General features: G+C 40.5%; 2 protein-coding genes across 9 annotated transcripts in view; one reads left to right on the top strand and one right to left on the bottom strand.

Moving 5' to 3' along the window:
- LOC100014626 (protein regulator of cytokinesis 1-like) overlaps positions 1-4,638 on the top strand; it is a 28,944-nt gene extending 24,306 nt beyond the window's left edge. Inside the window, exon 12 of the mRNA XM_007479311.3 lies at positions 4,256-4,638. Coding sequence (XP_007479373.2) covers positions 4,256-4,258 — 3 coding nt within the window. The 3' untranslated portion in view covers positions 4,259-4,638. The remainder of the gene's footprint in view (positions 1-4,255) is intronic.
- A 1,479-nt stretch (positions 4,639-6,117) lies between these two features.
- UNC45A (unc-45 myosin chaperone A) lies at positions 6,118-23,811 on the bottom strand. Of its 8 annotated transcripts, none has more exons than XM_007479306.2 (20): positions 23,617-23,811; positions 23,311-23,487; positions 21,575-21,611; positions 21,094-21,269; positions 18,104-18,196; positions 17,044-17,211; positions 16,160-16,328; positions 15,448-15,618; positions 14,526-14,697; positions 13,778-14,078; positions 12,247-12,341; positions 11,770-11,911; positions 11,033-11,173; positions 10,524-10,651; positions 10,178-10,244; positions 9,011-9,124; positions 8,244-8,359; positions 7,814-7,931; positions 7,021-7,176; positions 6,118-6,783 (listed from the first exon to the last, which is right to left on the bottom strand). In XM_007479306.2, exons 1-20 carry the CDS (start codon positions 23,629-23,631, stop codon positions 6,526-6,528), a joined length of 2,814 nt encoding a protein of 937 aa, XP_007479368.1. In that variant the 5' UTR covers positions 23,632-23,811; the 3' UTR covers positions 6,118-6,525. The 8 variants fall into 8 exon arrangements, with proteins under 8 accessions (XP_007479368.1, XP_007479369.1, XP_007479367.1 ...); XM_007479307.2 differs by having other exon boundaries at positions 23,311-23,469; positions 23,617-23,769; XM_007479305.2 differs by having other exon boundaries at positions 23,311-23,541; positions 23,617-23,746.
- Positions 23,812-26,630: the final 2,819 nt, after the last annotated feature.

Raw genomic sequence — 26,630 nt, 5'->3', positions numbered from 1 at the left:
CAATCATGAATCACCAGAAAAATAGATCTTCCACCAAAAAAAAAAGTTTTCCATTTATGCCTTTGAGTTAAAATTCAATTGTGCACGAAGCTGCCAAAATGTAACACTGTTCTACCTTCTTCAAAAACCTTTAAAAGTATCAGTGTCTTTAAGTTCCAGTAAATAAAGATAGTATGAGAGCAACTAGTAGCACAGAGGATAGAGCACCAGGTCTGGAGATGGGAGGTTCTAGGTTTAAATTTGATCTCAAACACTTCCTAGGGATGTCACCCTAGGCAAGTCACTTAACTCTGCCTAGCTTTTGTCACCTTTCTGTCTTAAAATTGGTAAAGCAGCCATTTCCTAGTTGATAAATGTTCAAAAGATATGAACAATTAGTTTTTGAAACCAAATCTATTGATAACTATAAAAATACTATAAATCACTATCGATTAGAGAAATGCAAATCAAAACAACTCCGAGATATCATCTCATACCAGTCAGATAGGCTAAAATGATAAAAGAGCAAAATGACAAATGTTGGAGGGATATGGAAAGATGGGGATACTAATACATTGCTGGTGGAACTGTGAAATGATACAACCATTTTGGAAAGCAATATGGAATTATGCCCAGAGTTATAAAACTGTGTATATATTGTCTGACCCAGCAATATTAGATTTATTTCCTAAGGTGATCAGGGAAAAAGGAAAAGAACTTATTCATTCTAAATTACATAGAGCATCTCTATTTGTTGTGGCAAAGAACTGGATATTGAGGGGATACCCATCATTTGGGGAATGCCTAAACAAATTGTGGCATATGGCTATGGTGGAATGTTACTACTGAACCATAAGAGATGATGGGGCAGGTTAATTTTTTTTTAAACACGGAAGGACCTACATGAAATTATGAAGAGTGAAATAAACAGAACCAAAGGAACATTATATACAGCAATAGAGATATTGTCTGAAGAATGACTTGTGTTTATCTACTTCCAGAGAAAGGACTGATAAATACAAACAAGCAAGACATTATTTTATATATACATATATCTTGTAATCAAATGATGCCTTCTTTAATTTGGGGAGGTGAGGGGGGGAGTTACCTGGGAATTTTTTTGTAGCAAATTAATTAATTTTTAAAAGTTTTAAAAATCAGAAGATAAAGGTTTTAGGGGAAAAAAAGTGAGGGTATGACAGTAAAAGAACTCTTTTGTCAATACAAGTTTAATGCTCTCTAGTTTCCAAAGCAAAATGTGAGGTGTTTTTAAATTTTATTTTTCTTTTAAACATTATTTTTATTTGGTCAATTTCAAATATTATTCATTGGAGACAAAGATCATTTTCTCCCCCCACCACCCCTCCCATAGCTGACAGGCAGTTCCACTGGGTATCACATGTGTCCTTGATCTGAACCCATTTCCATGTTGTTGGTATTTGCACTAGGATGTTCATTTAGAGTCAACATCCCCAATCATATCCCCTCTGCCCCTGTTGTCAGGCAGTTGCCTTTCCTCGGTGTTTTTACTCCCACAGTTTGTACTCTGCTTGTGGATAGTGTTTTTTCTCATAGATCTCTCCAAGTTGTTCAGGATCACTGCATTACCCCTAATGGAGAAGTCCATCACCTTCGATTGTACCACAATGTATCAGTCTCTGTGTACAATGTTCTCCTGGTTCTGCTCCTCTCGCTCTGCATCACTTCCTGGAGGTTGTTCCAGTCCCCATGGAACTCCTCCACTCTATTATTCCTTTTAGCACAATAGTATTCCATCACCAACATATACCACAATTTGCTCAGCCATTCCCCAATTGATGGGCATCCCCTCATTTTCCAATTTTTGGCCACCACAAAGAGCGCAGCTATGAATATTCTTGTACAAGTCTTTTTCCTTATTATCTCTTTGGGGTACAAGCCCAGCAGTATTATGGCTGGATCAAAGGGCAGACATTCTTTTATTGCCCTTTGGGCATAGTTCCAAATTGCCCTGCAGAATGTTTGGATCAATTCACAACTCCACCAGCAATGCATTAATGTATTGGCTTTGCCACGTGCCCTCCAGTATTCATTACTTTTCTTTGCTGTCATGTTAGCCAATCTGCTAGGTGTGAGGTGATACCTAAGACTTGCTTTGATTTGCATCTCTCTGATTATCAGAGTTTAATTTATTTTTAAAAGAGGTAAAGACATTAAAACTCCTTACTTCCAAAATTTAGATAACTTCATACTCATTTCCAATCTAGAGTTCATTTTGGGGGGGGGGATGGAGAACATTAATTAGTAAAAGTTATTTTCCTCTAAGAATTTTGGGTGAACAAAAAGTTGTGGTTTTCATAGCTGTAACTATACCTAGGTCATGTTTTCACTGACATGGCCCATTTTCAGACAAATCAATACCACTGTACTTTTAAAAGGTTTTTCTAAGTCTTTTTTTACCCCATTTAGGGCACCTGGATAGATACGTGTTTAGGGAAATAGAGGAAAGCCATTTTCTTTTTTTATCAGAATTAATTTGCTTCTAGGGAAAATGTGTTTGTTTTTTGTTTTTATAAGTACATATAGAATTGAATATGTGACTTAATAATTAGACCATGTTTCCAATGAATAATGTTTGGAAATGACCAAATAAAAATTAAAAAATTAAAAAAAATAATTAGACCACGTCAGAAATGGGGCATAAACTTGGTCAAGCCTTCCTGGCTCCAAGGCCAGCTCTATCCAAGACACCATGATATGTGACCTAGGCAAGTCGTTTCTTGGTGTCCCAGGCAAGAGAAGACATCAAATGACATTAGTAGGACTTCCCTGTATCAGTGATTTTATAAGAGACCTTGACAGAGTAGTTGTAGAAACTGTTTACTTTGCCTAGAAGCCACATTCTGTAATCTATCAGGTAAAGAAACTTCGAGGTTCAGCAAGAATTGTTTTCTAGGGTCCCCCAGAGGTGGTGCCTTAACAGCTCCTGTCATTGAACATTTGAAGCATACCTATATCAGAAACTGGATCTTTTTCCCATCTAAAATTCTAATGACTTGAAAAATACATAGTCACAATTTTTGTTTGTGAGCTTGTATAGGGCAGTTCAAATCTGGAAATACCCCTAAAAGCAAGTTTATTCTAAAGGATTCAGAAGAAAAGTCAAGTAATTGTTTTTAGACTCCATGTGTTCTGGACAGCTTGCTTTTATTTTTATTTTATTTTATTTTATAACTGACCAATTTATTTTATTTTTTTAACATTATTTTTTTTTACAGCTTGCTTTTAGCAGAAAACAAGATCTTCTTTTTCTTTTCTGGCAAGATGCTATTTGAGATAGAGGATGAGATTGTGGCCACTTTGGAGAACTTTTGGCATTAAGGGGCAATGGGGGGTCAAGTGACTTGCCCAGGGTCACACAGCTAGGAAGTGTCCGAGGTCCGATTTGAACCCAGGACCTCCCATCTCTAAGCCTGGCTCTCAATCCACTGAGCTACCCAGCATACCCCCGGATAAGCATTTTAATTGAAACATTTTATTTAATTAATTTAGAATATGTTTCCATGGTTCCATGATTCATGTTCTTTCCTTCCCCTCCTCCCTCCCAGCCGATGCACAATTCCACTGGGTTTTACATGTCCAGGACAAGCATCTTTTGACATCTCTGTGGTCATGCCTTTCACCACCTGCCTGAGAAGCAAAGGGTTGCCTGCTGCCCGGCTGCTGCTATTCCTCACAGCCCTTAAGCGGAAAAACCTCGTTTCTTTTTAGTCATTACAGCTTAGTCAAGTATCCATTCACTTCTTTTGTCTCTTTGCTTTCCACTTCTCTCAGCCACATACTTCAGCGTGAGATCGGCCGCCAGCAGGTCCGGCAGAGACCCATAAACAAGGCCTGACCCTGTGAGAGGAGCTTCCGGGCCAGAGCGTCAGCCTCTGTGGCCTGCCTGGGCCCGGCTCTTCTCTAACAAGTACTTTGGACACGGGGGTTTCTCTTCTGTACTTTCTTATACAGCTCAGTGTGCCGTAGGGCATAGCCCCGTGTGCCTGAGCTTCTTGTTACTATTGTATAAAGCAACCGGCCTTGTGTTTTCACGATTCTTGCTGGCACAGGAACTCAGACATGACCTAGGACATCCCACTCCCTTTGGCCGCCACTTAGGACTGTACCTGGGGCTTGCCAGGGCAGCTACTGTGCTAGGATGGAGGTTTCATAGACTCGCCTGATTTCTGGGCTTTTCTAGGAATGGGCTTTCCACCTCTCACTTTCCTTAACTACTTTTTATTTCTTCCCACAGTGAAAATTATCAGGGGCTTCCAACTTTGAGGTCTTCACTCCCCACTCAGCTCCGTCTTCTTCATAATTCCTGGACGTCACGACAAGTTTGTTTGTTTTTTTTTTTTAACATTTCTTTGGTTTATACTGGTCAAGAAAAAACTTAAAACTTGATCCAAAGGTCCCTTTGTAGGCCCATATGGTCCTAGGAATTTAGCTTTAATGACTGATACTTATTCTATTTGTTATTTATATAAATATATATGCATATATCCTTAACATGTTTGACCTTTAAATAAATAAGGAAGCATAAACTTAATGTTGTATAAAATATTGTGTTGTTCTCTGTCCTGCTGTCTTTCACTCGTTACATGTGATTAAGTAATTAATTTGTAGTATCTGGAAGAGAATAAATGCCTCGGTGACCTTTGAGAGGACATTGACTAGGGTGACTGGATCAGAAGGATTACTAGACACCATTAAATCAGTGCATAGATGAGAGAAGCAGTTGCTATATTAAAGATTTTTGTTGATGTTTATAATTGATTAGTCATATTCTGTGTGCCAAAATTATGGGGGAAATACAAAATATAAGTTTCTACCTTCAAGATATTTATAGAAAAGGAGATTTAAAACAAATGTGAACAGAACAATCAAACTATTAATGCTTCCTGGTAGAATTAAAAGGCGAGGGGATTTTTTTCATATGTTGGGATAGATGTGTTAGAAGTGATAGTTGTTAGGTCATGCCACTTCCATAACATGAAAAGAGCCACACAAAATTGGGACACTAATGCACTGCTGGTGGAGTTGTGAATTGATTCAACCATTCTGGAGGGCAATTTAGAACTATGCCCAAAGTGCTATAAAACTGCATACCTTTGATCCTATAATACCATTACTGGGTCTGTATTCCAAAGAGATCATAGAAAAAAAAAAGAGAGATAGAGAGAAAGGACCTACTTGTACAAAAATAATTATGGCACCTCTTTGTGGTGACAAAGAACTGAAAATTGAGGGGATGTCCATCAGCTGGGGAATGGCTGAACAAACTGTGGCAAATGTTGGTGATGGAATACTATTGTGCTATAAGAAATGATAGCAGGATGGTTTCAGAAAGAGCTGGAAATATTTACATGAACATCAGATGCAAAGTGAAATAAGCAGAACCGGGAGAACAGTGGACACTTTACAGCAATATTGTGGGACGATCAGCTGGGAAAGACTTAACTACTCTCAGCGATGCAGTGATCTGGGACAAGTCTAAAAGACCTACAAAAAAGAATACTATCCACCTCCAAAAAAAAAGAACTGTTGGAGTCAGATGCAGATTAAAGCATACTACCTTCCACATTAGTTTGTTTATGGTTTTATTTTGGGGTTTTGGTTTTATATGCATGTTCTCTTACTACAATGACCAATATGGAAATACGTTTGCATGATAAGCAATTTGATCTGGGTTATACATGTATTATCTCCAAGAATGGGAAGGGAGGAAAGGTGGGAGACAATTTGGATCTTATAATTTTGGAAACCATATGCTGGAAATTGTTATTACATGTAACTGGGAAAATAAAATACCTGAATTTTAAAAAAAAGAGCCATAGGAGCTTGGGTAGAAAGTGTGAACTCTGGAAAGTAAGTCAGGCTAGCTGGGTTGTTGGTCTTTCCTGTCTTGCCTATTCCCTGATAATTAACTCATGGAATGAACATGTAAAAAACAGACAAGAGGGGAAGGACAGCTATTCCAATTTTATATACTCTCTATCTGTTAACATTCTTATGTAAAAATTCTTTTACTTGTGGGGAAAAACTCAAGAATCCCTCCAGTGCAGCTACAAGTTATAGGACACCTTCCTTTTCCATAAATCAAATACAAAGAGGAGAATTTCACACATTTTATTATAGTGTTGGAAGCAAGTGATGCTCACAGAATAGTTATCTCGGAATCTCTTTTGGGGGGCTGGAGAGTCCACAGGACTAGTGGTGGTCCACTTGCCCTCCCTCCCCAGTTGCCCACACATGATTGGCCCCTGGGTGAGGAATATTACGTGTAGCAGTAGTCAAAAAGCTGCCTTGTGACAGGGGAGGAAAGTAGGCCCCCCTTCTCCCTTTTCCCAATTTCTCTCTTAGATAGCTGCCTTTCCAGCCAGGCACAGCTGCTTATATGTTTCTGTGCCTTGTGCATAGCAGCAGGCACTGTGTAAATTAAGCATGATGCAGAAAGTTAAGTCTCAAGGCCTGAAAGAGCATGAAGCCCTAGACCCAGCAAAGAAGGTGAGTCCAAATTCTTTACTCCCTCTCCTTGTTGGGTTTGATCAGTTCATATTCCACTGCCTTTGCAAGACAGGCAGTTGCTGCTCTAGTGACTGGTCCAGCCTCACCCTTGGCAAGCACAGAGAGGATCTCCAACACTTCACTCTCCATTAGTTTCACTGCAATTTCCTTTGAAGCCTCCACCATGTTCAGTACCACCACAGCACCACGGTGCTGCAGCTCCAGATTGGGACTCAAAAGCAGTGCTTGTAGGATCTCTAGCCAATGTGTTGTCTAGCGAAAAGGAAAAAGACCAGGTCACAGGCTCCGGCTCAGAGAGAATAACTCTCCTCACTTTTATGGTAGAGTGGACTCATAGCTATTCTGGGGATGGATGGCACACACCTTGTTTTAGTTATACCCACATGACAATAGGACATATAAAAGATTGCAGCCTCACCCCAGTTAGCGAAGAATGAAAGAACTGAGAGGGTGAGGAGTGTTATTAACACAAACTGGGGTGACACTCACCACTTGGGTGATTCGAATACAAAGCTGGGGCAGTAATGAGGTCAGCATGGCAAGTCCACCTGATGCTGCCCGGCGGAGTAGCTCATCTTCTTCTCCACTGTACAGCACAAGTAACTTCAGTCGGTCATTACCTTCAGCTAGAAACAAATCTTGCACCTAAAATGGAAAAGTCAGTCAAGAATAAGAAATTGTTCTTTAGAGAATAGCTTAATGTAGTGAAGAGAGCTTGCCTTCTTAAAAAATAGTTGGCACTGGGAGCAGCTAGGTAGCACACTGGATAGAGCACCAAGTCTGGAGTTGGGAGGTTCAAATCTGACCTCAGACACTTACTAGATGTATGACCCTGGGCAAGTCACTTAACCCCAGTTACCTAGCTCTTACCACTCTTTTGTCTTAGAATCATTACCAAGTATCAAATCTAAGACAGAATATAAAGGTTTAAAAAAAAAGTTGGCTTTTATATGCATTTTACATATATGATAGAATGGAAAGAGTACGCAAGAGGAGTCAGAGATGAGAGAATTCAAATCCTGCCCAATAGCTACAATCTAGGATGTTAGGCAAGTCACTTCATTTTAGTTTCCTTATCTGTAAAATAACACTTTACTGCCTACAGTGCCTATCTCAAAGGTATATTTTCACTACCAGTGAGATGAGACATGTTAAAAAGTCCTTCATATCTTAAGCTATATAAACCTTAGCTTTTACTATCAGAATGCACTTGGACCCTTTTCTTCCTACTACCCTCTAACCATGGAATTGATGTCATTACCTCCCCTTCTCAGCCTCTTACCTCTTTGCTCATGGCCATGTTACACATGCACTCGGTGGCTGCTCTGCGGATCATTTCATGGTCCTCAAACATGTAGCCCTCAATCATTGGCACTGCCTTCTCCTTCAGGATCTTCTGCCTGTAGGAGCAGAGGCCAGTAATCTAAGGGTCCCACCACAGAAACCCGTTTCTTGGTCTACTCCACTCAATATTCCTATGCCAGAGATTTTTCTTGGTGATAGTGAAAATGTCCATAACTCTTATTTTTATCCCGAGGCTCACTATCATCCACTAAAATCCAAAGAGTAGCTGTACAAATTCCTGTTGGCTCTGGCTCATTAAACAGGATTTAATTAGACTAGAAAATAAGGATAAGACAATAGCCCCTGCTTGAAAGAGAGAACCCACTTATTGGCTATGAGTTCTAGGAACAAAGGGATTTGCATCTTACCTCAGCCTCTCACTGATCCCTGCAAGATTAGTTAATGCCATTAGTGCTTCAAAGTTCTGAAGCCCTGAGCAGTTAAGATGCAGTAGGGAGACAAGGGGGCGGACAACTTCATAGACCTGAAACACAAACACTGGCACATCAGGACTGTTTCTACCCATCTTTTCCCTTACCTCTCAAATGCAGAGAACATCCCTCCTGAGAGGCAACAGAGTAAGATCACACTATTTATATGAATTACACTCATTCCAACTTTGTGCTTCTCTACAATGGTTCAAAGCCACCATTTGGGTCCCATTTTTCCTTCCTTCTTTCTTTTTAATAACATTTTTTTTATGTAGAAACAATTTTTGACAATTGTTTTCTGACATTTTGTGATCCAGATTTTCTCTTTCCCCACCCACCCAGAGATGGTAACTAGTTTGATATAGGTTATACATTGCTTCCCTGTAATACATAGTTCCATAATTTCCCATGCCACGACAGAAGACACATATCACACATACAATAAAAAACTTATGAATTAAATAAAGTGAAGGTTGGCATGCTTTGATCTGCAATCTGATCCAATAGTTCCTTCTTTGGCTGCGGATAGCATTTTTTTTTTTAGCATGAGTCCCTTGGGGTTTTCTTAGATTCTTGTTTTGCTGATAATAGTTTTGTTCTTTACAGTTGGACAATCATACAATATTTTGGTTATTTTTTTGGTCCCATTTTAAGGAACAATATCAATAAAGAGAAGAAAGTAGAGCAGAGAGGAAAAAGCATACCCGTTCTCCAGGAAACGTCATTTCAGGGTTAGAGGTGATGGTGATCTTAGCAAGGGCCTGCGCTGCTTTAGTCTGCCCAATATCTGTGCCTTCCAGTGCAAGTGGCAGTAAAGCCTGGGAAGCAAAATGGCCAAAAACAAAACAAAACAAAAAAACAAAGAGTTTCATCATTAAATCAGGAATTAAAATCCAAAAAATTAGGAAAAATATCAGTTATATTCTTATGGAAGCATTAATGTAAATATGCTACAAAATAACAAGGGCTTATGTTAAAGTGTTTATCTCATTTTATCTTTGAAACAACACATGATAATGTCTCCATTTTGTGAGAAAACTGATAAAGTCATTTGCCCAATGACACACTAAGAGATAGAGCTGGGACATGAACCTAATTTTAACTCCAAGACCATTATGGCACTTTCCTCTACAGAAGAAGTAAATTTTATGTAATAATATACTTATTACATGCAGTAGTAAGCTAGAGGACAAAAATGACTCATTTTCAGCAAAAGGATAAACTTAAAATAGTCTTCCCAACTGTGGGGGTGGATTTGCATTAATTTGTTCACTTTTATCATCACTGACAGATTTTTTTAAAGATCCTAATCTAGCAAAAATATATTAGAGGTTCACTACCTTCCTGTATCCTCTCCTGTTCTACAATATATATGGAAATGCTGATTTTATTTGATGTTGATGTTCAGAATAAAATTAATAAATTATATATGATCTATATATGTATACATACAAATGAATGAAAGCTCACTGTTGGATATGGACTGAAATTTATGCTCTTCAGTCAAGATTTTCTTGTTTTGGACCTAAGGCCAAAGCAAAAATCCCAGAACAAGGAGTAAGTATATTGTGATTTTCAAAGTATGCTACATAATTTAATGCAGAATAATGAATTTCAGAACATGAAAAAATAACATTGCAAAATGTTGTAAGAGTTATTAGGTCTTGAGCAAAAAAAAAAAAATATATATATATATGGCCTCAGTTTTCTTATTTGTAAACTTTGAGGATAAGACATGATTATGTAGAAGAAAGATCCATTTCACTGCTAAAATTCTGGCTCTTTAAGCCTTTTCTTCCAGCATATAATGTTACTTTTATAGTTAATGATCTTAGTTTAAGCGGAGAAAGTAACCACTAATGGTAGCTTACCTTGCCTCCTCCCTGAGCAACAACACTCCCACGGTCTTCTGCTTCCTCTACCAATGCTAGGAAGACCCTGTGGGTAGAAGCCTAATTAATTATGGCTTGGAGTACAGAGAACACAGTTCTTTTTCAGCCCAGGTACTTGCTTCAGTGTGAGGCAAATAAAGCCAAATGACCAGTTTCTATAGGGTTTGCCCCAAGTAAGACTTTCCCTTGTGAAGAACTCATCTGATCAAACAGCCCCCAAAGTGAAGCCTAAACAATTCTATGCAGTTGCTAGCTAAAGCCTAATCATCTCTGAGCTCTGATTGGGTCGTCTGACCCTTGCCACAGATACCCCCCTAGGGTCCACCTGGAGAGCAGTTCTCGGCAGGAATTGGTGAGCACTGGGTTCTCATTCTTCACCATGCATGTGAGAGCTGATACCACTCCAGCTGAAAGCAACTTCTTCACTCGTGATCGAACAAAACCTGGTTTATCCTAGGGAAAAATTATAGTTTGATAGAAGACCTTAACTAACAGAAAACACATGCAGTCATCGGAACTGAAGACACTTAAAAAAAGAAAGAACCTGGTGAGAACAAATTGCTCAACACTGAATTATTGAAATAGAGAAATCCATCTGACTGAATCTTTAAAAATAGCAAACACTCATTTGTTTAGGAAGACTTAACTTTTTGAGGCTACCCTATCTGCAAGATGATAACTTTGGACCAGATATTATTTCCAGGTCTTTTTCAACTCTAATAATCTATTTCTTGGGTCTAATACTGTCTGGATTCCATGAAGCCATGCTCTTTCTATCCCAGTTCTCCTGTGATTTTAAATAGATGCCCATCTGTGCCTCTCACTGCTGCTCACCTTAGGGTGCTGCTCAGGTACATGTTGTTTGGCATACTTGGCCAGCTCCAGCATCTGGGGGTCAGGCTCCTCGTGATCATAACTATTGGTACAATTCACCAATGTTGAGGCCACAGCAAAGAGTACTGATCTGTCCTCCAACTGCAAAGAATAGGTAAGGGATTCAATTGGCCCTGCCTTTGGAGAAAATCCCTAGAGATGGTCATACTGTTTCTGAGAAGACATTTCTCAGACAACACTAGAAAAGTCACAAAAAGCTCAGATATAATGTTCTACCCTTAGTAATATGAGTGGTTCATCTCTTTCCTACATATATAATCTAAAATAATAACTAGGAAAAATTGGACCACTTTTCTAGTAGCTTTGTGTCCAGATACAGCATTAATTTATTGTTTCCAAAGGCCAAAAATGGCTTTAGGTTTTATAAAAGTATATAGTAGATTATCATCCTCATCAATAGTAGTTCAACTTCTGACATTTCTTGAGTCATATTGATATAATGGAAATCAAAAGTGCACCTTTTTTAATAAATAGGATAGAGTTACCATGAACCTAGGGAGAATAGCTGCTACTTGGTAGATACTAAAAACAGCAATCCTTTCATTAGTTTCAGTCCATCCAAGGGAAAGATGGGGGTAGAGGGGCAGCAAGTTAACTACCTCCAACTCCAGGAAGAGAATGAACAAATTCTAGTATGGAAGCTCCTCAAAGCTGCCAGGCTGGAAACCCAAGGTTACCTTACTGAGCTGAAACATAGCCTTCAGAGCTGCCTCATCTTCCACAAATTCTTCTTTTACATCTGCATCAAAAGTCAAGTAGGCAAGACCCTCTACTGCCCAGCGCCGGGTACTTGAATCAATTCCATCATTACACAGCCACCTGGAGGTAGAATGGGGAAAACACCATCAGTGAACTGAGGGCTGTGGAAGATAAAAGACAGTAAGATAAAAGGAAACTCTAGTTGGGGAGTGACTTGAAGTAGAGAATCTAAATACATGGAACAGAAAGTAATGGAATAAAAGGTTAGAGTTAAAAAAATTTTTTTTGAAAGAAGATTGTCCCTTCTACATTCAAGTCATGCTCTTCAGCAAAGAATATTTAGAGAAGGCTCCCAACTCCATATCCCTAGTGTTTCTTCCCATGAAATCTATTTTGTTAAACTGGATTGGGTGGGCAATGACACATTACTTAATCCAGAATCACATCAAACTCACTTTCGACACTGCTTGGCCAGTTTGAGGGTGGAGCCTTCTGCAAACTGCTTCATGCTAAAATCAGTCCCTCCAGCTGATCCTAGTTTACAGAGCCCCTGGAAGAAAAAGGAAAATACAAGTCTTGATGGGCACTGTGAAATGTAGTAAGGGACTGCTTTTCCCTTATTGTAATCCAGCCATATGAATCTTTTGAGGTACTTATTAGGATGTTCCTCTAGAATTAAATTAATTCCTGCTACATATCCATGGCTATAAAGAGCCCAGGAGACTTTACAAAACGAAGTCTTCAGCTATCACAAGAAATCATTAGCACTTTGTGTCATTTATTTTGGGCATGAGTGGGTAGGCTATTCATTCACAGGTGTCTGCAATATACTCTATGGTGGCTGAGCTAGTATCTAATGGAGATGAACATCTTGTCAGTCATTGTAGACCCAAAGACTAAATGGCATTCAACCTCAGTTCTCAAGAAACCCACCAACCTCTTTCCCACAAACTGCCAGCTTTTGGCTCTGAGAAATTTGTGAAGATAGAAACTCCAAATAAACCCTAAATAAGAACCCCCAACCCCAACCAAATGCCCTTAGGAAATAGGATTAGTTTTGTTCTATAAAACTTCTTTACATTTATAGATATTTCCAGTTACAAAGCATTTTGATGTACATAATCTCACTTGATCCTCACAATAATTCAGAGAAGCAAGGCAGGTGTTATTTTCTCCATTTTACAAATGAAACTGAAGCTCATTATGAAGTGAAATAATCTACATGAAGTTACACTAATGATTAGTAACTTGAGATATATGGCTGTGGAGAGATTTCAGGGGTTCATGAACTTGGATGGGGAAAAATTACATCTTTATTTTTGATATAATTGGTTTCCTTTGTATTTATCTACTTTATTTTATGCACTTAAAATATTATTCTGAGAAGGGTCCATAAGCTGCATCAGGCTGCACAGAAGCACATTATCAAACCTTTAAAAACTCCTGCTCAAAACCAATGCTGCCTGTCTGTAGTAAAAATACCTAGACACAAGTATTGGAGAGAATAACTTTCCTCACAAAACCTGCTCCTAGTGAAGACTTGATTTTTCTAAAACCCAGTTCAAGTATCACTATGAAACCTTCCTGACTAACCCTAACCTCATTACCTTCTTCCTTTTTACTGCTATAGCACTTCAGCTCTGCCACAAAGGCAGCATGGGGAAATAGAAATGGAGTTGGAATCAGAAAAACTGGTCACTTCACATTTCTGAAACTGTATCTTTATATGTAAAAATGAGGCAGTTGGGAGATGCTTTAAATGACATTTGACCTAATTTAGCACTTGGCACATATTACTTTGTAATGCTCTCTTCTTTATGGTTATGTTTCCCAAGCTACAATGTCATTCCCTTAAAGGCAAAAACCACATCCCACACTTCATTGTATCCCCAGTGACTGATATGTGGTTAATACATATTTGATGAAATTGAAAATGGGATTCATCAAGATTGTCCCTCCCATCCTAGGCCCAGGGTCCAGCCTTACCACCAGGGCCCGAATGCGGATGCTGTCCTTTTCACTGCGCTTATAGAGATCCTTAAGGAGGGAAACACCATTGGCAGTAATAAATGAGGCACGTTTGGCTTTTCCAGCTGCATAGATCAATGCCTCCACGGCTACCAGCTGCTCTGCCTCATTTTCAGAAGCACAAAGGGCAATCACACTCTCCATGACACCACTCAGTTCTAGGGCCCTGTTGCCAGCTTCGCAAGGGCCCTGCAGGAGGCAGGAGACTGTTTGAATAGCTCGTAGTTTCCCAGCTAGCCCTCGCCCCTCAAACCAGCTCCTAGGAAAAACAGATTCAATGGTCATGTCTGTACTGTGGCTCCCTTCCTGGTTAATCTTCTTACTCTTTCATTATGAGGATGCCTAGAGAATAGGACACTTGAACAGTAAGAGAAAATGGAGATGGGAAATGACCATATCATTTTGGCACTAATTGCTGTGGCTTAGTCATCTAAGAATCTAAGTCAGTAAGACTATTCATTTCTACACATAAAGCCGAGACATAAAAGATAAACATTAATTCTTGAAGTGTCAGAGAAGATATTTCATTATTATAGGGAACTGACCCTGCTAACATTTTCCAAAGCTGCTCTCCTTGCTGAAAACTCTTTCCCAGGTTTTCAGGGAAAACCTCTGGGGCCTAGGTTTTTGATTTGGGGTTTGTTTTTTTGTTTGTTTGTTTGTTTTGCATGGCTTTGGAAATCACAGTTTGTGGAGATTCTCTTACTTGATGTAACTTTCACAGAGTCGGTGGAAATTTTCCCTCTCTGCATCACACTTCAGATCATCAAAGAGCTTATTAAGGAGAACGGAGGCACTCATTCGGCTATTCTCTGTCACAGCAATGTCCTCTGGAGGTTCCTGAACTGAACCTCCAACTTCTAAAATCTTTTTTAAACCTGAAAAGACATTTTTATTTAGCCACAATTGCTAACCCAATGAGGGTCAAGGGGAACAGACTTCTATGTAAGAAGCTGGAGAGGCAGAGACATCCTTTCAGAAGGAACAAGGCATAGGTCTGGGGGACATACAGATTGGTAGGAATTGGAGGCTGAGAAATTCTGGCAAAGCCAGAAACAGTGAAAAGCCAGTAAAAGTATTTTTTTAACACAAAGTTCCTCAAAAGCCAGTTGTCTCCTACCTTCCTAGTCTTTTTACAATTTACTTCCCTCCACGTAGTCTACAGTTGGACAATGTTATCCTCCTTGAATATAATACTCCATGCCCCATCTCTGCCTTGGCACTGGCTGTTCCCTATGCCTGGAATGCTCTCCTTCCTCACCTCTGCCTCTTAGTTTCTCTTGCTTCCTTCAAGACTCATCTTAAATTCCACCTTCTGCAGGAGGTCTTTCCCAAGGTCCCCCAACTAGATTACTTTCCATCAATTCTGTATATATAACTTCTGTGTATCTAGTTTTTTTTTTTAATGTTGTCCACCCCTTGGGAATTAAGTTCCTTGACAGCAGGTATTGTTTTTTGCTTTTCTTTATATTTCCAACCCTTAGCACAGTACCTGGTACATGATAAATAATCATTGCCTAACTAAAGTAATTTAAATGACTAAATAAAATATTCACAGCAGCACTTAAATAGAAGGACAGATACCACTCAGACCCTTGAAGAATCTTTTCTAAAGCTGAAGCTCTTACCTTGGTCAATAACCCAAAGAGTGAGGCTATTGTTGGGGTCTCGAAGTGACTTTCGGGGTACCACTTTAATTAGGAGAGTTAGGGCATTATCTCGACCCTGGGCTGAAACACCCGCCTCAGTGAGCAACTCCAAAAGGTTACTGATTAATAACTTTAGTTCTCTAGAAGGATCTGTAAAGACAAAAAATGTTCCATGGTGGTCTACCAGCCAATATGTATGTGAGGCTACCCAAACAAACTAGTAGAGGGTTAAAGAGAAGAGGTTAGAAGGCAGAAAAAAGGAACTAATAAGGTAGAACATTTGTTGCTTGGACATCAACTTTGTTAAGGGGCTTTGTCCTTCCAGAGTATCCCTTTTTTTAAAAAAATCCCTTACCTTCTGTCTTAGAATTGATACAAGTATTGGTTCCAAGGCGGAAGAGTGGTAAAGGCTAAGCAATTAGGGTTAAGTGATTTTCCCATGGTCACATTGCTAGAAAGTTCATGAATCCACATTTGAACCCAAGACCTACCATCTCTAGGCCTGGTTCTCTATCCATCAAACCACCTAGTTGCCCCCAGAGTACTCTTATTTTATACTTGGGTTCCCTTTTTGCTTAGGACTCCAAAGCATTGTATTTTAGTTAGGACATTCATCAAGCAAGTTCTTTATATGATCCATAATAGTGAAGTGCTGTGGGAAGGAAGCCCAAATAAAAACTGATTGACTCACCCACAATGATAGCACCTTCTTTCCCTCGGAAACCCTTCTTTACTCCTTCCTTGAGAGCATCAAACATGACCTGCAGTAGGTGGCAGGTAGCAAGGGACACAGACTGGTTCTTGACCCCAAGCATGGCTACTATTCGACGAGTGCCCAGCACACTTAAGGTTGCTACTGTCTATAGTAAAAGAAACAAGCACTTTAGCCTAAGAACTACCCCAATTAACAGTCCTTACCATGAGAGGTTATAACAGTTCAAGAAACTCTGAAAAAGGTCAGGTCAATATGAAAAACAAAGTGGGAGAATTATTCTGAGTGTAATTCTACCAAAAGGATATAAAAGAGTATCCTGTAGCTACAGCTTCTTTAGAAAATATTTCAGGGCAGTTCCATAGTGATTCCTTGCTTCTCTACTCCATGTAGGCATCCTGGGTCCCCAAATATCTGTTTCAGTTTACTTTTCCCAGGGAATGCTATTCAATAACCTGATAAAAACTATTCAGATGAATGTCAAGTCAAAGAATACCTAGCTCACTTCTTACCTCAACCACCAAGATTCCAAAATAACCCTAAAGATATGGATTTAGATCAAGAAAGATCTCCCTAGTTTCAAGAGGTCCACCTTGGTCTGGATGAGTCCCTAAATCAGTTTCCTCTAGGATGATCTATAGAAGTTGAAGTGGGAGCTGGATAAGTTCTTATAACTCCTAGTCTAGAATGGACTTGAAGTTAAAAGATAAGGAAAGAGAACTCAAGCTTGTCCTAATTACTTGTCCTAAGGGAATCATCAGCCTGTCTTCCTTCTCTGTGCCATGTGAACATTCAGGAGAGCTGTTTAAGTGAAGTGGTTAGTGTAATCCTTCAGTTTTCAAGAGATTACTCTCCATACTTACCCGTGACTGGTGCTCAGAGCATATTCCAACCAATGTGCGAAGAGCTGCCAACATCAGGTCTGTCTCTCCTGTTTCTAAGAGACGTTGTAAGAGCTGGACCCCATTACTCTGGAAGATCCTCTCAGCCCCAGCATCTTCTCGTGCTAGTACAACAAGATTCTGAGAAGCCTTCAGAAAAGAAAAAAATGTTCAAAATTTAGCCAAGGGATTTAACCAGCCTATAAATTAACCACAAGTAAGAAGCAATATTGTGTAGTTCAAAGTACTGGACTAGGAGTTGGGAGACCAAGGTTGTAGCCTTTATTGACTCCAAACTCTACAGATCAACCAAGAGGTCATGAACTAAAGGTGTTAACAACAACATGCCTTCCTGGTGGCCTCTCAAAGCTACTTCCTGAGATCTCTAGCCTTTCCAATATAGTTCTTATTCTCTATGTATTTCTTATTTCTATCTATACCTGACAGTTAGTTACCTGTTGTAATTTTTTAGCATCAGGTGAATGTGGGTGAAAGCAAGTAGAGAGAGAAATAATTTTAATTAACTATTTTAGATTCTAAAAGGGACCCCTAGCAGCTGGGTAGTTCAGTGGATTGAGAGCCAGGCCTAGAGATGGGAGGTCCTGGGTTCAAATCTGGCCTCAGACACTTCCCAGCTGTATGACCCTGGGCAAGTCACTTAACCCCCATTGCCTAGCCCTTACCACTCTTCTGCCTTGGAACCAATACACAGTATTGATTCCAAGACAGAAGGTAAGGGTTTAAAAAAAAAATAAAAGGAACCCCCATCTTCTTTTTGAAAGGACCCTCAACCAAGAGTCCAATAATAATCTCTGTGTGATAAACCAGGTCATAAAGACAGCAGTGAACCAATTTACCTAGAACCATATATTAGAGAAAGGCAGACCCCAGTAAGTAAAACTTCTGCTAGAGCTAAGGCTACCAATAATCCAAATGTTTTAAGAAGTAACATCCATAAGTCAACCCCCCCCAAGTGCAAACTCTAGTATGAAAAGAGCACTAGAAATGTTTGACCCCAATACTGACTATACTAGGTCAGTACCTTTTGTTTTTTTTCAGTGCCTTTCTCTTTTGGATCCAGTAATATCTGGAACATCTGATCCACTTTAGCATCTGTTGAGGACATGTACCGAACCTGAGAAGACCAAAAAGGAACATAAGAAATCACTGTTCCAGAGTTTTGGGACAAAGGCAACAGATACTTCCCCTATTCTGTCCCCCAATCTAGAATCCCTTAATCTCTGCCTTTAAGCAACAAATACAGATTGCCTACTTAATTAAGCATCTCCATCCCTAGGGATGACAGCCAAGTTAAACTGGTTCTTTAGACAAAAAAAGTATTTGCCTAACAGACCCTCTCAGATGTTATAGGAGTTCATTTTCCTCATGGGGTCACACATCCTGCTAAAGCAGCCACAACTTGTACTAATACTGAATTAGGGTGTTATTATTAGGAAGATTATCATTTAGTTCTCAGGCAACCACAACTATGTGTGACAAAGTCTAAATAAGAATCGAATCATTATTACCTATGTGTCAAAACAAGTACTATAACCTACAAAGAGAGGAGTATAGGTATTTTGTTAACAAATACCCCCTTAACTTTGATAATTTCTTTTGTCTTGTTTTTTATCACTTCTATGATAGTTCCCTACTCCTATAGCCCTACAGCCTTCCTTCTGCCATGGAAAATGATCTTTGTTCTGGAAATGAAAGAACAAAAAAAAAGTAACAGCCAGTTGATAATCAAGATTAAGGCAGGAAAGAGTAAAAGAGAATACAGTTGCCCTATACAAATTCAAGTCATCTAACCTGGGTGAGCTACCCACTTGGGTAGTGAAAAATGTGATTACTAAGGCATTGTCAGTAATATTTGTCAAGATCATGGAAAATGGGAGAAATATCATAGACTAGAGAAGGAAAGATAAAGGTAATGAGAAGGTTGGCAAACCATAGGCTAGTGAGCTTAATTTCTAATGCTGGAAAAATTTTGGAGCAGATCATTAACAAGCTGGTTAGTGAATGTCTAGCACAGAAAGTAATGATTACAAAGCAACAAGTATAGCTTCATTAAGGACAGGTCATACTGGACCAGCTTTATTTCCTTTTAACAGGGTTACTAAACTGGCAGATCAAAGAAATGCTATGGATATAATTGACCTACATTTTAGGAAGCATATAAGTATCCTTGTACTATTCTTATGGAAAAATGGAGAACTGTGACTTAGATGGTAATACAATTAGACAGACCCAGTAGTGCTAGAAAAGCAGTATAGCAGAGTGGATAAAGAGCTAGTTTCAAAAGCAGCAAGGTCCAAGTTCAAGAACTGCTTCTGACACATACTGTCTGTATGACTCTGAGCAAGTCACAACCTCAGTGCTCTAGGCAACTTTCTAAGATTGTAAGTTGCAGAGATGGTGCTGACCTGCAGTAGTAGAGAGTCCTCTTTGTCAATGAAATCACAGGTACAGTCTCTATCCCTACCCTCTCCAGAACTCAAAAAGTTATCTTAAATGTTTTCATGTCAACTTGACAGGAAGTTTCCAGTGGAGAGTATGACCCTATTCTAGTTAATATTTTTTATCACATCTTAACTGAAGGTATTGATGACATGCTCATTAAATTTACATATGACACAAAGATGACCAAGATATTAATACAATGGATGACAAATTTAGGATCCAAGGATCTAGTAAAAGGCTAAAGCATTGGTGTGATCTAAAAGATAAAATTTAATGAAGATAAATATAAATTCCTATAATTGAGTTAACATCACAAATACAGGATGGGGAGGCATGGTTTGATAGTAGTTGGCATAAAAAATATAGGAAGGTAGAAGCTAGCTGGCTGCTAAGCAGATAAGAGAGCCAGGCCTAGAGGCAGAAGGAGCTGGGTCCAAATCTGGTCTCAGACATTTTCTAGCTATATGACCCTGGGCAAGTCACTTGACCCCATTTGCCTAGCCCTTGTCTATCTGTCTTAAGAGTTGTTACTAGTATAGGAAGTAAGGATTTTAAAAATGTATTTGGCTATACACATATATAGGATCTGATGTAATAGAAACTCAAAAGGAGTCAGCAGTGTGATATGGCTGCCTCAATATTTAATGTGAACTTGGATAACATTAAGTGAGGTATAGTTTCCAAGAATAAGGAAGTGAGTCTCCCTGTATTGTGAATTGGTCAAACCATAATATGTGGAGTATTCTATTCAGCTTTAGGCTCCACAGTTTAAAATAGGTTTTGATAAGCTAGAGAGTATCAGTCCAAATGAAGGCAATAAGGAAGGTAAAAGGTCTTTAGTCTATGTCATATGAAAGAATTGGGGATGTTTAGCTTAAAGAGAAGATTCAGGGGGAACATGGCAGCTGTCTTTGACTTTCTAAAAGGCTGTTGTGTGGAAAAGGGATTGGATTTTTTCTGTCTGACAGCAGAATGAGTAGTAATGGATGAAAGTTGTAAAAAGAAGCAAACTTACACTTCTTGTCAGGAAAAACTTCCTAAAAATCAGACCCATCCAAAGGTGGAATGGCTTGCCTCAAGAGGTGGTGAGATCTTCCTCTTTGAAGGTCTTCAAGCATAAGCTAGATACCTGCTTGTCAAATATGTCATTTCATCTTTTGTTTGTTACAAATAGATGGTATTCTTTTCAGGTGTGGCTGGACTAAATGGATGTTCAGGTTCCTTCCCACTCTAAAATTCTATAATTTTGTCATTCAAATAATCAAAAATTTACCGAATAATTATGGAGTGTCAATTATGTGAAAGACATTGCACTTTGCATTGCAAAAGCTACAAATATGTATAAGAGGCAGTGTTTGCACTCTTGCAGTTTGTGACCTAGGAGAGGATATGAGTATACAAATAACTATGATGCTATAAGTATATTATACAACTTCTTTTCATACTTAAAAATTCAGAACTACCTTGGTGACTCATATTTAGTTTCTGGTTCACTCTGACCCACCCCAGATCTTTTCCTTGTCATGCTTCATTTCTAGTCATTTTTCCATCTCGTATTTATTGACATACCTTCTCTTGAATGTGGCCCCCTAGAGTTCGTAGGGCCTCCTGGAAGACTTTGTTCTTGGGTTCCAGGCTTACACACCTCTGCAGGTCAAGGATGGCCTGATCAAGGCGGCCCAGTTTTTCTAGTGCTTGACTCCGTCGAAAAAGTGCTTTCACATCCCCACCATCCGTTGCAATGGCTGAGCACAAATAGGAGTTGTGTCAGCACCCATGAGGCCACCATCTCCAGAGAAGAGGATCAAGGAAAGATCTCAAGGGCCAGAAGGAGAAGGGGACTGATGCAAGGCTCGGTATTTCAGCATCAGAAAAGGTGAGGTAGCTGCAGAAAAGGAAATGCCCCAGGAAGTGGAAAAGAGAGAAGACAGGTGTGGTCCTAGGAGAGGAGAAAACCTTGTGACCAGTGCCATGTCCCAGCATCAAACACTATGAATTTCTTCCCTAAGAAAATTCCCACAACTTGATAATGAAGACCAATTTCCCCTACCTTTGGATGCATCAGCTTCAGCTTTAGAATAATCTTCCTATAGAAGAGAAAATAACAAGATTACTAATCTCAGTTTCTTATTAGGAAAAAGAGTCAAGGTTTAGGTGTTGAAGACATAGTGGAAGGGGCAGGCAGAGATAACTTTCTGTCTTCTCTTTAACTAAACAACTATCTATGATAGAAATATATTTCTAAGCCTCAGTTTCTGTAAAGTACAAATGGAGAATGGAATTGACCTGGAGATGGGAAATAATATTATTTATTATAATCATCCAGGGAGTTCTCTTGAAGCAATCACTCAAAATCTGAGGGCAAGACCTCCAAAGCCAGAAGTTGGTAGTATAGTGAAAACAGGACTGATTGGCAGCCAAGGGCAGCGGAGTTTTAGTTCCAGTTCTGTCACTCACTAATTAGCTCTGGGATCTTGGGTCAGATTTTTTTTTTTAACTTCTCTTGGCCTTAGTTTCCTCATCTTTAAAGTGAAAGAACTTAACTGCCTGCTCTCCAAGGCCTGTGCTAGTTCATGCCCAAAGGGCTTTAAAAGGCTGTCTGCCTTTTGATTCAGCCATACCACTGCTGGGTTTATACCCCAAAGAGATAATAAGGAAAAAGACTTGTACAAAAATATTTATAACTGCACTCTTTGTGGTGGCAAAAAATTGGAAAATGAGGGGATGCCCTTCAACTGGGGAATGGCTAAACAAATTGTGGTATCTGCTGGTGACTGAATACTATTGTGCTGAAAGGAATAATGAAGTGGAAGAATTCCGTGTGAACTGGAAAGACCTCCAGGAATTGATGCAAAGTCAAGGAGCAGAACCAGGAGAACCTTATACATAGAGACTGATACACTGTGGCACAATCAAATGTAATGGGCTTCTCTACTAGCAGCAATGCAATAATCCAGGACAATTCTGAGGGACTTATGAGAAAGAATGCTATCCACATCCAGAGAAAGAACTGTGGAAGTAGAAACACAGAAGAAAAACAACTGCCTGATCACATGGGCTGATTGGGATATGATTGGGGATGTAGACTCTAAATGATCACCCTAATGCAAATATTAATAATATGGAAATTGGTCTTGATCAGTGACACATGTAAAACCCAGTGGAGTTGCTAGTTGGCTATGGGAGGGAAGTGGAGGGAGGGGAGGAAAAGAACATGAATCTTGTAACCATGGAAAAATATTCTAAATTAATTAAGTAAAAATTTTCAAATAAAAGAAAAAGGATTGTACTAGTTCCATTCACAAATTCATTTTTATTTCCTGGAGATTTAGAAGTGACATTTCCCTCTCTTAACAACTGCCAACCTATCTAAGAATTTAGAGCTGAAAAGGACTTTAAAGTTCATCTAGCCCAACTAAGTCCAAAGGAGTCAAGAAGCTTCTTTCAAGTCTATGCTGCAAGAAGCTTTTCTGGTTCTCCTTAACCTTAGTGCCTTGCCTTTGAGGTTTTTTTCCAGTATAACCTATATGTCTCTTGTTGGTACAGAGTTGTTTGCACATTACTTCCCCTGCTAGAAAGTGAGCTCCTTGTGAGCTGGGGCTGTTTTGTTTTTCTTTGTGGCCCCCGGAGCGCTTACTTAGCACACAGCACCTGGCATACAGTAGAGATCTTGGCTAAACTAAAGTCTGGTCCCCCTCCTCCCGGAGAAGTCCCTAACTGGAGACCCCTACCCAGATCATCCAGAGGTGGAGGGGCTCCGGCCTGGGTCGGTCAGTCACTACTCACCATCTTGAGGTGGCAGGCGGCCCGGTTCCGGTACAGGACGGCCTGCTCCTGGGGGGTGGCTTCGAGGCTGAGGGCCATGGTGTAGGAGGACAGGGCTCCCGAGTAGTCCCCACCCTTGAAGAGTTCATTGCCTTCCTCACGCAGCTGCGCCGGGCTCACCTGGGGAAGAGGCGGCGGCTGGGCAGCCAAGGGCGCGGGCATGGGTGAAGGGCACGGAGAAGAGAGGGAAGGCTGAGTCATGGTCAGGTTGGCAGATTTAGAGGGGGGAAATTTTTCGGGAGAAGTGGAGGTGATCTCTTCACTCACCTCACTGCCTTCCATCTGCCCGGACCTGTCAGGAATCCACGCTTCGCCCCGCCTCTCCTCTCCAGGCACGCAGGGGGCGTGCACACGTCTGTAGGGCGTGCGGAGTGCGCGCACGTATGGCTTGTCGGCCACGCCCTGCTCGTTTTACACAGCGCGCAGGCGTTGGCGGCTGAGCCAGTCAGGATTCCTCGCCCCGCCCCTCCTCCCTCCGCACGCAGTGGGAGGGGTCACGTATAAATTCTCTGGGAATCGCCCCGCCCTGCTCTTCCTCTCTTCCTTCTTTAACCCTGAGACTTGGAGCGTGCACGTTGCCTACGTCGGCCCTACCCGGCTCGTTTTAGCTGGGTGCGAAGGTCCGAGGGGCGGGGGGGAGGGGAGCAGGTTTTCTACTCTTTCACCTTTTCCCTCCCGAAGCCCGTCTCGGTCTTCTGTGCCCACTGGCGCGGCGAGGTGTGTGCATCTGGCGGCTTCGGTCCCGGCAAAAGTGAAGTAGGTCCGTCGCCATGAGTGCCACGAGAAGCAGACTGTACAGGCCCAGCGCCACCAGTGGACCTGGGCCCCTGTAGGAGACGGCAGAGGAAAAGCGGAGTCAAGAGCCCGCACTCTTCCCTGCGCTTAGACTTGTATTCAAAGGCCCACCACAGGTTATCTAGGGCGTTCCTTGCCACCTTGTCTGCCTCTGTAAATTAATCTGGGACAGCGTTATCCCCATTTTGGGGATGAGTGATGGAAATGAAGTGGCCCTCCAAGGGGTATACACCTGGCAGAACTGGGGCTCCAACCCGAGTCTTAATGAGTTAAGAACAGTACATTTTGTTTCCTCATCCTTAAAATGAGAGGATCAGGACTAAACAGTATCTTAAGATGTCTGAAGCCTGTGAGATTCCAAGGAGGGCTTGACTGACTCATTCCTGCCTTGAGGAATGTTTCTCTTCTCCAATTCCTATTACTAACATTGTTGGCACGATTTTCATTGCCATTTTAGGCTGGGCTTTTCTCCTCTGAAACTCAGAGTTGCTGAAAAAACACACATATGGTCCTAGGTTTGAAATCTCAGACCTGACCTATTAATATTAATAAATACTGCACCCATCCCTCTTCCCCCTTGTTCCCCCCCCCCCCAAATGTAGCCCAGGAATAGAGAGGGTAGTTTAAATGGCTTGACCCAAATAAACTTCACTTTAAGAAAAATGGTGGTGGGGCTTAGCATAGTCAATGAAATATGACATTAGGTGCAAAGGTTCTAGAACTAATAAAACATGAATGGAACCATGGGACAATGGGCTGGAAAGTCAGTAAATAAGGGTATGGGACCCAGCTCTGTCTCTATTTTTGTGATGGTGGGCAAGTCCAGTTTTGGAAGTAAATCCTCACTTCCTCCACCAATAACTGAGGTTTCTTGGCTGCCCACTAGGCTTAGTTTGAATGGGAGTTAATCCTATTCCTTTCAGTGAGATGGAGGACCAGTAAGCCTTACCCTTTTCTCATCCTGATGCATTCTAAAGACCTTTATGCCCTCCAGACCCATCACATGATATGTGGCCTATTGATTTTCCCATCTACTCTGTGCTGAATCCTGACTTCCAGTCTTTCCTGTTTATTCTACTGTTCAACTTGGTTTTGTGTTGTCTCCTACAATGAGTAGGAGCTCCTTGAGAGCAAAGATTGTCTTTTTTTTTTCTTGTTATATCCCCTGCATTTGGCACAATGAGTGATATAAATAATAAACACTTTTAATAAATGCTTTTTCATTCATTCTGTTCTGTGTACCTCCTAAAGGGCAGAAAATAACAATAATATGTATAAACTGCTGAGAGACATACTTAGATTCTAAGGAAAGGCAACTTTCTTAACATTTAGTTATCCAAAAGTGCAATGGACATCCTTAGAAGTTTGTGTGCCTACTTCACTATAGGTTTTCTTTCTTTACCTTCTTTCTTTCTTTACCTTCTTTCTTAGAATCTATACTAAGTCTATTGGTTCAAAGGCAAAAGAACAGAACAGTAAGGGCTAGGCAATGGTAATTAAATGACTTGCCCAGAGTCATACAGCTAGGAAGTGTCAGATCAGATTTGCACCTAGGACCTCCCATCTCTTGGCCTAACTCAAATCTTTAAGCCACCTACCTGCTTCTACTATAGGTTTTCAAAGACTAGATCACTACTTGTGGTAATGTAGAGATGTGTTTGTTCAGATAGAGGTTGCACTAGATAGCCTTTGAGTTCTTTCCAACTGGTGTAGAAGATGGACCCCAAACTTAGGAAGAAAGTTCCTAAGAAAGCCAATTCAGTGCTAGGGCTGTGTGACTACACATAATGCCCCAAGCAAGCTGGCTCCCTGGTCTTACTCTAGGTGGCTCACCTTAGGATGGGTGGAGGTGGCAGGGCTGACAAGTTGACTTGATTCAGTTCTTCAAACTCTGTCTGGGTACAACAGGAACTTCCTGCATCTTGGAAGTGGCAGCAGTAGCCTTCTTCTGGGGCATCAGAGAGTCGAGGACAGAAGAAACCTGGATAATAATGTCCACTCTCATCCCGGAAAGCCTGGCACAGGTGTGGATAATGGATCAGAACTGTGGAGAGTGGGAGAAGTGTTGGATAGTTTCAACATATATTCAAGGAAGTGGGCAGTGTTGATGTCACCTCCCCCAATAAGTATACTCTCAGAAGGAAAGGAAACAAAGGTGCCCTGCTTTTGTTTAAAACCGTAAGGTAGTGATGGTTAATAAAGGGGAAAGATGTCAAGAAGAAAACTATACCTGAGGAAGAGGTCTGGTAGGACAGACCCACCCAGAAGCTGTATAGCAGCAGCCCAATGGACAGAAATGAAGAAGTCAGCCTCATGTCTCAGCTGTTATGCATGCAGTTTTATATTAATTCAAGTACTAAATATGCCATTGTTCTTTGTTGATCCTTTAGCCAATCTCATAAGCAGGAAGTCTAAAAACAAAAAAAGACCTAAAGCACTATAGATTCTTAGATCTCACCCCTAAGGATAGAGGACTGAGTTTTCCT

This window comes from Monodelphis domestica, chromosome 1 (assembly GCF_027887165.1).
Source record: "Monodelphis domestica isolate mMonDom1 chromosome 1, mMonDom1.pri, whole genome shotgun sequence".
Lineage (NCBI taxonomy): Eukaryota > Metazoa > Chordata > Mammalia > Didelphimorphia > Didelphidae > Monodelphis > Monodelphis domestica.
The sequence above is the reverse complement of the archived record's forward strand: the minus strand, read 5'-3'. Positions and strand labels throughout refer to the sequence as shown.

Bases quoted from the DNA above. Each gene is read 5' to 3' on its own strand.
- UNC45A (XM_007479304.2), bottom strand. From the start codon at position 23,631: ATGGAAGGCAGTGAGGTGAGTGAAGAGATCACCTCCACTTCTCCCGAA. The intron at 14,079-14,525 runs GTAAGAGAATCT...TGTTTTTCCTAG, and splicing joins CTCTGTGAAAGTTACATCAA to GAGCTGGTTTGAGGGGCGAG. The intron at 10,652-11,032 runs GTGAGCAGCAGT...ATTTTTCCCTAG, and splicing joins TACCTGAGCAGCACCCTAAG to GATAAACCAGGTTTTGTTCG.